Source organism: Pezoporus wallicus, unplaced genomic scaffold (genome assembly GCF_028554395.1).
Source record: "Pezoporus wallicus isolate ANWC-B61680 ecotype Strahan unplaced genomic scaffold, APGP_CSIRO_Pwel_v1 contig_2908, whole genome shotgun sequence".
Lineage (NCBI taxonomy): Eukaryota > Metazoa > Chordata > Aves > Psittaciformes > Psittacidae > Pezoporus > Pezoporus wallicus.
Genome location: NW_026642179.1, coordinates 2,897,347 through 2,910,834, shown reverse-complemented (window position 1 = coordinate 2,910,834; position 13,488 = coordinate 2,897,347). Strand labels below are relative to the sequence as shown.

Here is a 13,488-nt window from a genome sequence, read left to right as displayed (position 1 = left end):
GCTTTCTTACATGGTGTTAATCTACAGCCATGCCATCTCTGTTTTAGGGATGTGTTTGGGTTATTTCAAGTGGTCTTTAATCTTTCTCTTTCTCAGCAGGTTTGAGACAATTTGAGAAAGAACCGTAGAAGGCCACTAAAGACGCTGGACCAATCAGCTGGGGGAAAAAAAAAAAAAGGAAAAAGTGCTAAATTGTTCTTTTTATATTTATGTTTATTTACCAAAATCTCTTTTTGCATTATCCCAGTTAAAACCATGTATATTAGCACTGTATTTAATAATCAGTCTAGACATTCATCATAATAGTACTGCCTTTGCACAAGAGCCTTTATTCCTAAAGATCTTTATTCCTAAAGAAACCCATGCTGTGAAATATATAGACTCTTCTACTGATAGTCATAACTATGTATCTGAACAGTGATTTCAACTGGCAAAAGAAGTCAGCCCAAAATGTGTGTAAAGTGAAGTTGCTTAAGAAAGGTGTGCAGTAAACCTATAAAAACAACGGTTACTTTTGTAATACAGAAGTCTTTTCCTTCTGCACTTTAGACTAAGGCATGGAAGAAATATCTTTAGTTGACAATGTAATATTTTCTGTAAGCTGCCCATGTCATGAGAAATACTGCATCAATAACGTGTTTTAATTTTTTTGTTTTATACTTTTTTTAAGCATCAATTTTTCCATTCTAGTTTAAGTTAATACTTAAATTTGGATGATTATGTTAGCTGACAGCGGTACTGATATTTCTTTTTGTTGTTAGTGACTAGTAATTGAATGCAATTTAGAATATATATACACACATAGCTTTACAAAGTTTAGCCTAAAGGCACTACTAATGGTAGAATGCTTTAATACGTGCTAGAGTATTATATTTAGTAATAAACGTACATAATTAGCCAATATCACAGCTTAAAAAAAAATAAAGACAGAATCACACACTTTTCTATAGTAAGATTTCAGAATTGCCATTACAGGTATGGTGAGATAAGTATTAAAAAATTTTAAATGTCAGTTGCCCAGTAATGGGTAAGTAAAAAGAAAGTATAGTTTTTAAAAGAGGAAAAGGTAAGGGTATAGAGGGTCAAAAATAGGTCACTTGTATAAAACGTTGTAGTTTAATTTATATAAAGCTACCATAATGAAAAAGAAAAAAAACCTAACCACAGTTGGAGCTTGTTTCAGACTGTACACTAGATCTTGCCATCCATTAGTGCCGTACACTAAGTCCACTGAAAATGAAGTAAACCTCTATCTTTGTAGTGCTTCTTTTTAACTCTCTCTCCCAAATATCTTATTTACAGATGTTTTCATTTGTATATAGTAAACACACAGCTATAAGACATCAGCTTGTTTTGAATCTACATGCCATGCAGTTCAGCATTTACATCCTACAGTGTATGGATGGCATAAACTGAGCAACTGAAGTAGCCCCTGAGCATATTGTTAACAGTTATGTTTTGCACCAGAACTACCAGGATCTCCCTTTTCACCACTTCCATCTCTTACAGCATCTGACTCCTTCCTAAAGAAGAATAATGTTTTATTTCAACCCAGAGATGAGATCCCCTGCTTGTCTGAAACATCCTGTTTACATATAGAGATGCACGTAGTTATCTGTAGGGGGTGAAACTGTGCCTGACGTTGTCTGTGAGTTGTCATGTTTTTTGTTTAGGGGTTTTGTAAACACTCTTCTGAGTCTTTCAAATACATCCGATAGCTGCAATAAAAACGATTTGTTCAAACAATGTATTCTGAAACTGCATCCACAATAAATGGAATATTTCCATCAGCAGCCCCCAGTTTTTTAATGAGCAGGAATGAGCCAGTTGTAACTTGGATAGGAATACTGCAAAGGCTGTGTCATTGAAAAGAAGCTGAAAGGGTGTCTCTCCTGATCCATTATCCTACAGTAGGCAACCAAGTGGTAAAAGTAGAAATTTCAACCTACATATTCTTGGGGGAGGGAATAAAAACTCAGTTGTTGTGCTTATCAGTACACGATGGGAGCTGTGCATCGTCCAGAAGCCAGTGTGCCTGTCGAAGTAGGTTCTGATATAGCAGTACAGCCTTCTGCTTCCTTGTCTCAAAAAATGTTTCCTGTGTGACAACCAGCCTGTTTCTTCTGTCTACCTCAGATGTGCTTCCAGGCTTTGCATGATCACAGGGACCAAGCCTGGGGAACTGCTGGCTCCTATGTGCTTTGCTTTTGCTCTAACAGCAGCACAGCATGTAATGCCCTACTCTAAACCTGGTCATGGTCATCTGAAAGAGGCCCCCTAGGCTGCTGCCAGCTCCACAGGAAGCAAGGCTGCAGCAAGCAGCTGTGAAGAAAGACGCTGCCCAATTTAACCTGAAAAGATCTTGTATGCTTGGAAGTGTGCCTGTTCTGCCTCACGTGAAGGGACACTTTTCCTTGCTGATGTAGAGAAATTTCTTCTGCTCCTGGTTATTGCCTTTTCTGAGAGCATGGAAGCATGCTGTTTTGGGGTTAATACCCTAATACCATGAAGTGGTGTGGTCATGGGTTGTTCCCACCAGCTGGCACCACCTCCTGGCAGAATTCACCAGGGACAAATACCCTAGTGGCAGACTCAGCAAGTTTTTTGATACCACTCTTCAGACAATACCAAATTGTCATCTTAGTTTCTGATCATGGTTTCCTGCAGTTCACTCAGCATCCTAGCCAGGCTTTCTCATGTCAGTATGTGGAGTGCCACACAACAGCCTTTTTCAAACCTGCTGTTGCTTTGGCCTGGCAATACCTACCTGGAAATAATTTAAAACAAATGTGAGTTTACCTCAGGGTTTGGTGTTTTTAAAGAAAATATAAAAGAAAATATTTTCTATGTTTTCCTTAGATAAAGCCGACCCTTGTCTGGACAGGCTGTTCTGAATGCTGCCAGCAGAACTGCAGAAATCTAATGTTATGTTTGAGACTACTAGAGGTACTCTGTTTGATTTTGTAGGTAGTCCTTATATTCAGTGGGGTTGATTTTGATATGTGTTATCATTGTATATGATGCTGTCTTCAACCTTTCACCAGTAATCACTCAAGACTTCAGATTCTAGGTCTTCAGAGAGAGCTGCATGAGGTAACAGGTACAACTTTGTTCTTTAGCATCAGCTAGAGCACAATCCTGTTTGATGCTTAAGCCACAAAGTAGTCTCTGTGTATTGTTCTTGTACAGGAATTATAGAAACTCATTTCTGTCCGTATTGAGATTAAAAAACAACAGACATCAAGCATGTTTTCATAACTAATTTTATGAAACAATTTAAGCACTGCACTGATTGTTGTTATTCAAACTTCATATAAATTTCCAAAACATTAGAGATTCACACTATAAAAATCACAATTATGTAAAAAGCAAAGTAAATAAAGAGAACATTCCTTTACAGCAACTCATGAGCCAGTATGACTGACTGCACTTGAAATAATGTATAAAAAAAAATCACGTAAGTAACCAGAGTTTTCTGTTAAACATGTCTTTAATTAAGGAAAACAAGGAAAAGAGGAAATGAAGAGACATTGTCTTTTTACTCTTAATGGAAACCAGGTTTCTGCTAACAGTCTTTACAAAAGTTCCATCTGTACTGATGCATTCTTACACCAGCTAGTGGCCTTCTCCTAAAAAAGGAGAAGTAACTGCTCATAATGACAGTCAAGTACAAAAGAAGAAATCAAGACCAAGCTACAGAGTACATCTTCTAATCTGGAAGTAGTTACATGGAGGTCTTGCAGAAACCACTGGCACTAATATTCTGCTTTGAATGGGTAATCCTTGTGATTGACAGCTCTGAGAAGAAAAAGAACTGGTTATTTAAGTATTGTAGAAAGTATCTCCAGCAGCATTTCCCTACTGCAGTCTTCTTGCCCCACTGCCAATGTACTAAAGTTTTGCTTCTGTCATTAATTTTAACATAGTCTTGTGACAAGCACATAATACACAAAGATGTTGAAGGGAATGTCCTGAATCAGTCTCCCTTCTGACATCAGTTCCAGGACATTGTTACCTGGGGTGCAAGACTGAAGATGTGAGCTCTCCCTTGTCTTAGTCATGTATGTTTTCAAGACATGGGGGATGAAAATACAGATAGGCTTAGTGGATAACAACAATAAAAAGGAACTTACTGGGGCACTGGAACTGCTCTCCAGTTCCTGTTAAAGCTGAGGATGACGTCCATCTCCTTTTTAGACAGTTCAAAGTCAAACACCTAGCAAGGAAACAAAAGAACAGCCCTTTTTACTTAGGTTCATGAGTAGTTAGCTGCTAATACGCTTCATGTATTCATGACTTGAGGAAAGGAACATATTGCATCCACACTAAGCAGTTAAGAAATCCTCGTATTTCTTATCCAAATACCAATCTACCCTTGGAGTAATCAAGATAGCCCTTTTCTCTCTGAGGTGCTGTTCATAGTAATGTCTTACAGTTCTGAGTGGTTGAATGCAGTTTGTGCTGTAATACACAGAACAAAAACTTAAGATGCCAAGGATGGATTACTCAATGTATTGCAAATACTAGAACTAGCGGTAAATATTTCTGCTACAACAGAGGACTACTGGGTATACTAACTGCAAATGGTAGCCTCAATCAGTTGTCTAAGAGTTCTTGCTAGTGGTTCATAGGAGAAATAAGTCCAAAATTTAGCAGCATGAATTGAAAGTAACACAGAGATATCATTTAAGAATGCCAGGCCTTATGAGCAGACGTCTACCTGAACTTTCCTGCCAAGGAGAACCACAGCCTCAAAGTGAGACAAACTGTAATGGGTCTGGTGTTTATAACTTGTTCCTTACATCCTGAAGAGAGGTTCACTAAGCATTTCCCAGGGGGCAAGTCCAAAACTTGGACTGCCTTTCTGGACAGCAGAGCTTGGACTGCCCTGGGGTAACCCATTTCTCTTCTGACAGGAACAAAATGCTTTTGTGCAGAGAACAAGTGAGGATGCTTAGGTAGTGCAGAGACCCCATCTTTACATCTCTGCGCTCCTTTTCCAATGCCTCTTAAGAGCTGTTCCATGGAAACATGGAGGAGATGTGGGTTTAGGTGCCTATCCTGTGTAAAAAAGTAGCAGCAGTTCCCAGTAGAAACTTCACCTTGATGTTTTCCTCAACACGCTGAGGTTTCTCAGACTTGGGGATGACAATCACTTCTCTTTGGATAAGAAACCGGATCAGGACCTAGGAAAGGACAAGGAGGAGCATGAACATAGAGGACCAAGAAATCTGTTAAAATGAATTTTGTGTTCTCTCTTACCACTATTTTTTCGTTCACAAACCAATTTCCTTTTCTACAACTATGTTCACTCTTTGGAAGACTCTACCAGTTTGTACACAGGAGTTTGATGTGCCAGGATTTGCTTGCAGTCTACTGACAAGCTAATTGTTTCTGGCCTATGTTGTTTCTTCATCCTGGCTTCTCCAGGCTTTTTTTTTAATTTTCATTTAGGATAGAAGGGGAAGGGAGGAGGAATGATGATGCTTCTGGCTTGCATTATATGAGTGCTCAGACCCCAGTGATACTGCAGATTATTTTGGTCTCACAGGTATTTCACCTGGGTTAAGATTTTTTGAAGTCCTTAAAAGGAAAAATAAACTTACAGACTTTAAACATTGTGTGTGTGTGTGTCCCTTCAAAATGTGTCCCCCTGTTGAATAGTTTTTTTGTTCTGCTCTGCCTGTCTTAAAATGGGACTGTGGTTGGCTGCTTGTGAACCTGTGGGTTTGTTTCAAGTGCAGTTTCTGCACACCCTGAGCAAGAATTCATCTCTGTGACTATTAAGTAACAGTGAAAAAATCATCTTGTATAATCACGCAGCTTTCAATGGTTCTTTGTGAAGACAAGCAAAAGGGGAGCAATCAAATTAATCTGCAAATTACAGGATTCTCTGAAGAGTAACTTTGTGAACTTAACTGGAGAAAGGAGTGACAAAGTTAGCTTGAAGGTTTGTAGGCAATCTCAGGGGAAAGGGGTTCTCTGGGAGAGAGCACTTCTCTCTGGGAGCAGAAGAAATCTCCCCAGAAGGGGGAACACCTGAGGTAAGCATGCACCACTGCTGATCAGCGCCGCACCCCCCCCCCCAAACTCACAGTCAAGACCTCTTAGAAAATACCTGATAATTTGTACGAATGCTGGTAAGAACTGGGTCAGTGTGAGGAGTTAAGTGCAGTTCAGCTCTGTTATACCGTATCTCTAGAGAAGGCAGCATCTGCTAAGACTGGCCATCAGTCGTGTAAAGATGTCAGAGGAGGAGGAATAGTTTGCCCTGACAGACCCACTGACCTGGGCAGGGGTTTTATGGTGTCTAACTGCAATCTCTTTAATCCTGGGATCCTCTAGCAGCACAGGTTCCCCTGGCTTGGCCCTATTAAAAACAAAAGCCAGGATATTCAGAGATGTTAGCTTCCCTGCAGGAAGCCTGACATTTTGTGTGAATCAATCTGCAGCAAAGCAACAATACCTTTCCAATTATACCTGCATTATTTGCATCATTTGCCTCAAAGATTCAAGTTGCAAATGCATGGATTTGTGTACAGAAAGGCTGCAGACGAATATTTTCTTACCACGGGCGGTTAGGAGAGCCAAGGGGACTGTATGCAGTCACAACAATCCCTTTGGATTGACAGTAGTTGATCAGCTTTTCCTGGGTTAGGTATGGATGACATTCAATCTGCAAGCACAGAAGCATGGTGGTTGATACAGAGGCAGGCTGCACTGGGCTCCTGAGGATAACATTTTCATTCCTCTTGGGTCACAGAAATATGAAGGAAAGACTCCCAGTATCATGATTAAAATTACCTTCACTTCACAGCAGTTTCTAGAGGCCTAGCACAGAGAACAGGGCTTCCTCATGCTCCATATTATGCTAAGATAGTGAGAAATAGATGAGAAGAGTGAAAGTGCTATCTTGTCAGGAACCAAGGAAATCAGTCTTCCTTAACTACTGCAGAGCCAGACTGCATCTTCAGAGAAGCAGCTCAGGACACCTGAAGTTTAGTTTCTGCTCCAAGTCACCCAACCTCTCCTCAGGGAGTCTCCCTGATTCCTAAAGAAGCCTGGGAATCTGAGCTTCCCTAGGTTAGCTCAGATCACGTTGTGACCAGCCATTTGGGCAAGACATCCTTTAAATGGAAACAAGAGCCTATATGGGGATGCTGCTCAAGTTGCCACAAGCCATAGTATGACTTCAGGGCTATGTCTATACTGCATAACATGGCACCATGCACATACTTAGCTATTTGTAAATGCTATAGCTTTGCTACCAGGTATGGTGATGTGAAATCCATGTACAGTAGTTTATCTAGTCCTGAGCTAGATTAGGCTGCTACTGCAATGACAGCGTGTGGCACAGGCACACCCATGAAGAAGCAAAACGAAGTCAAAGCCTGAAGTTCTTTAAACTGTTGAAGTTGGTGCAGCTTTTAACATGGGGATAGTTGGGTCCCTACCCACCAGAACTTTATAACCCTCAATAAAATCTTTCCAAGTTGTGTGTTCCCCTTGTGCTAAGCCTGGCTGGCACACACGCTAGCCCCAAGCCCAGCATCACAGTACAGGCAGCGCTGTGCCTGCATAGGACCCAGTGTGGGGATTTTCCTGGATATTGCCAAGCCAGCAGAGATGGGCATTCAGCACCCTCAGCTGTGTGCAAAGAAGTCTTATATGAAAGAAGGTCCTGATGCCACTGCTGTCCTGTGATTTCTTTCATTCAGAGGTATGTGCTAAGAATTTGTTATGTAACTGCATACTTCAACCCTCCCTTCTGTGCCCAAGGTCAGTGAAATAGTTTATGCTGAAAAATAAATAAGTTCAGTGAATGAGTTAGAGCATTTCTGTACATGCCCATGCCTGTGCTCGCAGTGGGGATTATGCTGGTTATCCCAGGGTTGAAAAAAATGGGCCTGTGGCAACTTCGGCTGTGACATCTAAGTCCAAGTCATACTTGAGAGTGTGAAAGAGGACATACAGCAGAAAAACACAAGGTCTTATAGAAGGTAATGGTTATTTTCACTGTTTTCCACTATCTAAAAATGATACCTTCTCATGTGTCTGATATTACTGTGATATGCATAATCCATACTGGTTTGTATGATAGCGCTCTCAAATCACCACTGCATATATACACACAAGTCTACAAAAAAAAAATTGTTAACATCCCTGTCAACTAAACACCATTAAGACTGACACTGTACCAAAGCCTTGCGTATCACAGGCAGCACTGATTTAGTCTTTCAGACAACCAGAGGTACCCATAGCGCTTTGCCAGACCTTTTGATGGCACCAAAGCTATTCAAAGGTCATGGCAGAAATCAGTTTTAGAGCTGAAGTGTAGCATGAGTATTTCAAGGTTAGTTGACATCAACAGAAACAAAAATCTTACCTGGTTATTTACTGGTTTGTATTTCAGTCCTGGCTTGTTCAAGATTCTTTCAATCTGCTCATGGTTAAAGTTGGAGATTCCAATGGCTTTTACCAGGCCACAGTCCACCAGCTCTTCCATGGCCTAATGAGTAAAGTCAACAAATATGTGTTTATGAGGTGGTAATACTGTCAATTACATTATCTTATTTCCCTAAAGCTAATGACAAACCAATGAACAACTCATACTAGATTGCAACTTGTATTATCTATATGCTTTACAGTGCAGATTGGAAAGTAATGTAAGAATGGCTTGGCCAAACCTTTTGTAGTAGGAAGAAAAATTCTTTTGCTTTGGCTTCTTTGGGGGTCATTTTACCAGAGCTTAAAAAGCAAGGGTGACCCTCCACTTCCTCCCTTACCTGCACACTACCTCTGATTTGGCAGAACATAGCAGGGAGGATGTTAAGCTTATACTCAATTACCTCAAAATACTTCCTTGCACCTGTAATCTGCTGCTGCAGAGAAAACTTAATTCCCAGAGCTGCAGCATCACAGAGGTGCAGGTAGTCGGAGCAGGCCCCAGTGCACAAAGAAAGGAGGAATGAAGGACAGCCAGAGGTGCTGACAGCCAACACTGAAAAGCATGAGAATTCCGTACCTGCATGAAACACCCACTAAATCAACAACCACACCCGGATTAATCCAGGCTTCGATTCTTCCACTGCATGTATTCAAATATTTTCATGACAGCACCTGCAGTGCTGATAGCTTCCTCCTCTTTAGTCTTAGTAAAGACATCCCCCTCTTCCTCCCCAAAACAAGAGATAGCAGCGGCTCTGCTCATTTTGATCGTGAAATGTAACTTTTTTGTGACTATCCTCCATACCCAAACCTATTCTTTAATTTCACTGTGCACACAGATCTCTGCTCCATCTTTAGTGGTGACACCTGCTCCCAAGAGCAAACATTAACTTACCTCCCATGTGTCCAGAAAATCTGTATCACTGGGGATACTCATACCCTTCTCATCCACAGGATTCAGTTCTTCACCAGCCTGTTATTTCAAGGCAGATAATGCACAGACTTTTTGTTAAGAGCTGAATTTCCTACTGTTTATAGCACTTCTGACTGGATTGATAGGCAGTAAGTTAGCAGGTTATTAAAACATATTACATAACTGAAAAAAAAACAAACACTCAGTTTTTGGACAAGTGCCATATTTCTACAAAACAAACCCTGCACACAAAACGTGGGAATTAGCAGTAATTATGTAACTTAGGCAAATCTAGGCAGAAGGCAAAAGATACCATCCCCTTCCTCTTTATTCTAGAGCTTTTATTTTTTACACAGGTGTAGACTCAGGGGGGAGAGGGGAGTGTGTGGAGGCAGTGAAAGTATTGTGCTGCCGCACTGTGATTCATCTCCCACTGTTGGTCACTCCAAACCAAGCCAGCATCTCCAAAAACTGAGATGTTCACACTGTTCTGGCCCAGCAGAAGGCCACGATCCCAAAATGCACAATTCTGTGTTGGTTACAGTTTCCCTGAAGACCCAGCGGGCTTGTTAGCAGTGTTCATACCTACGACTATCTCGCCCCGACAAGTGCATAAATCCAGACCCACATGCTAAAACATACCACCAGCTAGTTAGTGATTGAATTCTTGCTACCACAAGGGTAAGGGAAGAGCCAAATGAACCACAGCATATCCCAGCTGCATGATGAAGATGGTCACAACACAGATGAGAGAATGCACCATGCTTCTAGCCAGATAAGGAGAAGAGGGATGTAGGTACTACCTTGTATCCCATAGGGAAGTGTATCAGGTAGAGGTCAAGGTAGTCCAGTTGCAGTGCAGTGAGGCTCTTCTTGCACGCTACCTTAACCAAGGACCTCTCGTGGAACGTGTTCCATAACTGTGGGAAGAAGCCCAACCATGATTCTACAGCTTCCACAATCCAGGGGACAGAAGCTTCTCCCTAGGTGGTCTAGGAGGAAAACTCCTTCCCCACCTACTCAGTCCACACTGAAGACAAGGATGCCAATATCTTCATGGTAAGGCAGGACAAACATACCACAAATAAGGAGTCAGTCATGAAGGTGGGCAGTCAGTATTCCTACTTATGAAAAGAGATTCTCAGAATATAACACTCTGTAAGGTGTATCTGACCCAGCAGAGCTGTTAGTGTTAGATTTTGTTTTTTCAGCGTAAATTCTGAGTCTGAAGCAGCTCACAGCTACCCACGTTCTGTCCCTTTTTACTGCCCACAGTGAGAACTGTTGTCCATTTTACTTAATTTCTGAAATGAAAATCCAAGTAATTTAAATAGAAGAACTTCAAAGTATTATTCAAATTAAAACCTGCTCTTTAACAAAAATAAAGAGTATGTGCAAAACCCTAATTATACTCAAAGTTTTATCACGTTGCTAATGAAAACCCCAATTAATAATTTTTAGTTGAAGAGTTCCTATTTTCTGGTAAAGAGCATTGCTGAGGCAAGTGGAGAAGAGAAAGCAGTGGAGTTACACTTTAATATCTATTTCCTTTTAGGCTTACATTTTGTACATGACGCCATTTTCAAGGGTCTTGAACACCAGGAAGTAGTAGCACACCACCTCTGAATTCAGACATCTGATTTGTCCTTTTTTCCCTGATCTTTCTCAGGTGCAAGCAAATGAACCACCAGTGTAATTAAATGACTGAATAGACACAAGGAAATTATTACATTAGCAACTGCCATGTTATATTTCCTAAATTCTCAATGGCTCCTAATAAGGCTCTGTCAAAATTACAATTGAAGGATAGAATTTATAGCACACATGACACCCATGAAGTGAAGGTCAGAGAAGGGAAGAGGTCCTCATGTTACTTTACAAATGGAACGAGTCTGCACTCTCTGAGAAAAGCAAAATGTCCCAATAATCCTGCATCCTTGTACCTTGGTGACAATGAAGAGGTCTTCCCGTTTCACAGCCCCCTCCCTGATCTTCTGCTGGACTGCATTCCCTATTTCATTTTCATTCTGGTAGAAATAGGCACAGTCGAAGAGGCGGTAGCCTGCATCAATAGCACACTTTGCCACCTCTTCCACCTTTCCTGGAGGAGCCTGAAAGCAAACACAACCACACCATGAGCTCTTCCACGGTTTTCTGCCAGTGCTTACTGCTGCGATAGCTCTGCACAGTCCCCATTTCCACCTGCTGATGGACTTTCCTGAGTTTCAACTTTCCAAGCAAACAGCTTTTTCGTAGGAAAATGGCACAGAGCAGAAAGGAATTACTTCCTGCGACACATCTTGCCTCTGCCATTTCCAGCAGCATGTGCCCGCTATCATTTCCCCTTTTTCACTCTCAGTGTTGCCCAAGCAGTTTCGCCAATCCCTGCCCACGAAGGCAGTCCCGTGGTACAGGGGTCTTATCTGTCCGCACACCACCGGAGGGCTGCGAGCTGCCAGGCAGCCTCTCGTAACCTGCTTTTGCTTCTTTCCTGTCCATTTCCTCTTTTGCTTCCCCTCCTTTTTTTTTTATTATTTTATCGTCCCTCCACCTTCCTCACCCCGCACCGCCCTTCCCCTTTTGTTTTGCCCTTTTTCCCTTTGCTGTTTGCTCCCCGAGCCCCGCTCTCCCCCGGCCCCTCCTGGCAGCCCGCCCTGTGTTATACAAGCGGCCGCGATTGCGGGCGGGCGGTGAGACCGGACCTCCGCTCCCAGGGCAGAAAAGCGGGTTCCGCGGCAGCCTGCGCCGCACCGCGGGAGCCCCGGCTGTGGTCACGGCTCTTCTCTTTTCTCTCCTTTCCACGCTGGCAGGCCCCGCCGGAGCAGCGTCCTCCCGCCCGCCCCGGTACCTGCCAAGTGCCCAGCCCCAGGACTGGCATCTTCATCTTGTTGCTCAGCTCCACGCAAGGGCTCGCCATGGTGTCCGCGGGTGTCCGTCTGTCTGTGCGTGTTCAAGGCGGCCAGAAGGCGCTTAAAGGCGTGGGGCCGTCCGTCCCCGTTCTCACCCCCCTCCCTCACATCCCTCCCCGCCTCCGCCGCGTTTCATTACATGTGAGACACAACGTGCCCGTGATTGAGAGATTTTGGTTTGTTACGGAAACGTGATACTAAGGGGGTTTGTTTGGTTTTGCACTGAGTAAACTAAAAGCAAATGCCATCGTGATGATGAGTTTGGCACTTTGCATGTGTTCTTCTGCAGCAGAGAGAGCCTGAAGGATGACAGGAGACTTGCATGAGGTTCCCTGGGCCGTTTTCTCAGTTACACTTAAGTGGTGACAAATAGACTGACATTTTCACCTTTCACCCTAGAAAATACTACACTCACCTGCTGTTCGCAGAGCAAGTCAAAAAGAGGATGTAGTTTTAGCTTTACATCAAGTTTGCATTCCCCATCTTTGCATGCTCACAGTGTGCTCCCTGCAGGAAAGTTGCAGCACTCTGTGTGAACGCGTCAGTTCCTAATGCTCAGTTAAAATGTCAGCCAGCATCAGTAGGGTGTCAGAGGCTGCAAAATGGATTTGTGATCACAGCTTGTCTACAGGTAGTGCTTTACTCTGAATAATCCCCCACCTTTTTATGTAGGATCAAATACATTGAGAGGGATGACATTTAAAGGCTGCATGAAACTGCATGAAAAAAAAGCTATTGTGAGAGATGTGAGAAATTTGACAGAAAAGAGAGAGCAAGATCTACAGCAAAAAGACAGAAACAAATCTGTAGAGATTTTGTAAAAAACAATAATGGTACATTGATTTTAAGGCCAGAAAGGACCACACTACTCTTCTGCACTGACTTCTTGTTACATTGACAAAGTTTTATACCCAGCCTATGACATATACTTATTGCTTTTTTCATTATCAAAGGTGCTTGGGTGCTGCAGCAATAGGAGTTGACTAAAATAATGTAAAGAACAGACTAGAAATTGTTGAGATTGAGTGTCAAATTACCTTTAAAAATATCAAACCTTGATCTGAAAGGTATAAAACCCAACCATAATTTTCCCTTTCTCCTTTTTTTAACCAGGTGCCTAAACAGTCCTCAACAGTTTTCCTCCCTCTAAACCTTTCTTCTAAGACAGTAATGATTTTGGAGGGAACTTCCTGGGGACCAGGGGGGAGCAGAGAGAGA

The 13,488-nt window shown here is 42.2% G+C and overlaps 2 protein-coding genes across 13 annotated transcripts in view; one reads left to right on the top strand and one right to left on the bottom strand.

The window, feature by feature from the left end:
- CALD1 (caldesmon 1) overlaps window positions 1-1,793 on the top strand; it is a 253,307-nt gene extending 251,514 nt beyond the window's left edge. For 9 of the 11 annotated variants that reach the window (XM_057427895.1, XM_057427897.1, XM_057427900.1 and 6 more), the window contains one exon: window positions 97-1,793. In XM_057427895.1, the coding sequence (XP_057283878.1) occupies window positions 97-128 (32 nt within the window). In that variant the 3' untranslated portion in view covers window positions 129-1,793. The remainder of the gene's footprint in view (window positions 1-96) is intronic. The other 2 variants (XM_057427898.1, XM_057427903.1) reach the window with 1 other exon arrangement.
- A 1,510-nt stretch (window positions 1,794-3,303) lies between these two features.
- Window positions 3,304-12,359, bottom strand: LOC130609262 (aldo-keto reductase family 1 member B1-like). 2 transcript variants are annotated; one of them, XM_057428038.1, is made up of 10 exons: window positions 12,210-12,359; window positions 11,305-11,472; window positions 10,165-10,281; window positions 9,344-9,421; window positions 8,387-8,509; window positions 6,570-6,676; window positions 6,289-6,370; window positions 5,103-5,186; window positions 4,134-4,216; window positions 3,306-3,798 (listed from the first exon to the last, which is right to left on the bottom strand). In XM_057428038.1, the coding sequence occupies exons 1-10, from the start codon at window positions 12,276-12,278 to the stop codon at window positions 3,756-3,758; spliced, it is 954 nt and encodes a 317-aa protein (XP_057284021.1). In that variant the 5' UTR covers window positions 12,279-12,359; the 3' UTR covers window positions 3,306-3,755. The 2 variants fall into 2 exon arrangements, with proteins under 2 accessions (XP_057284022.1, XP_057284021.1); XM_057428039.1 differs by lacking the exon at window positions 10,165-10,281 and having other exon boundaries at window positions 3,304-3,798.
- Window positions 12,360-13,488: the final 1,129 nt, after the last annotated feature.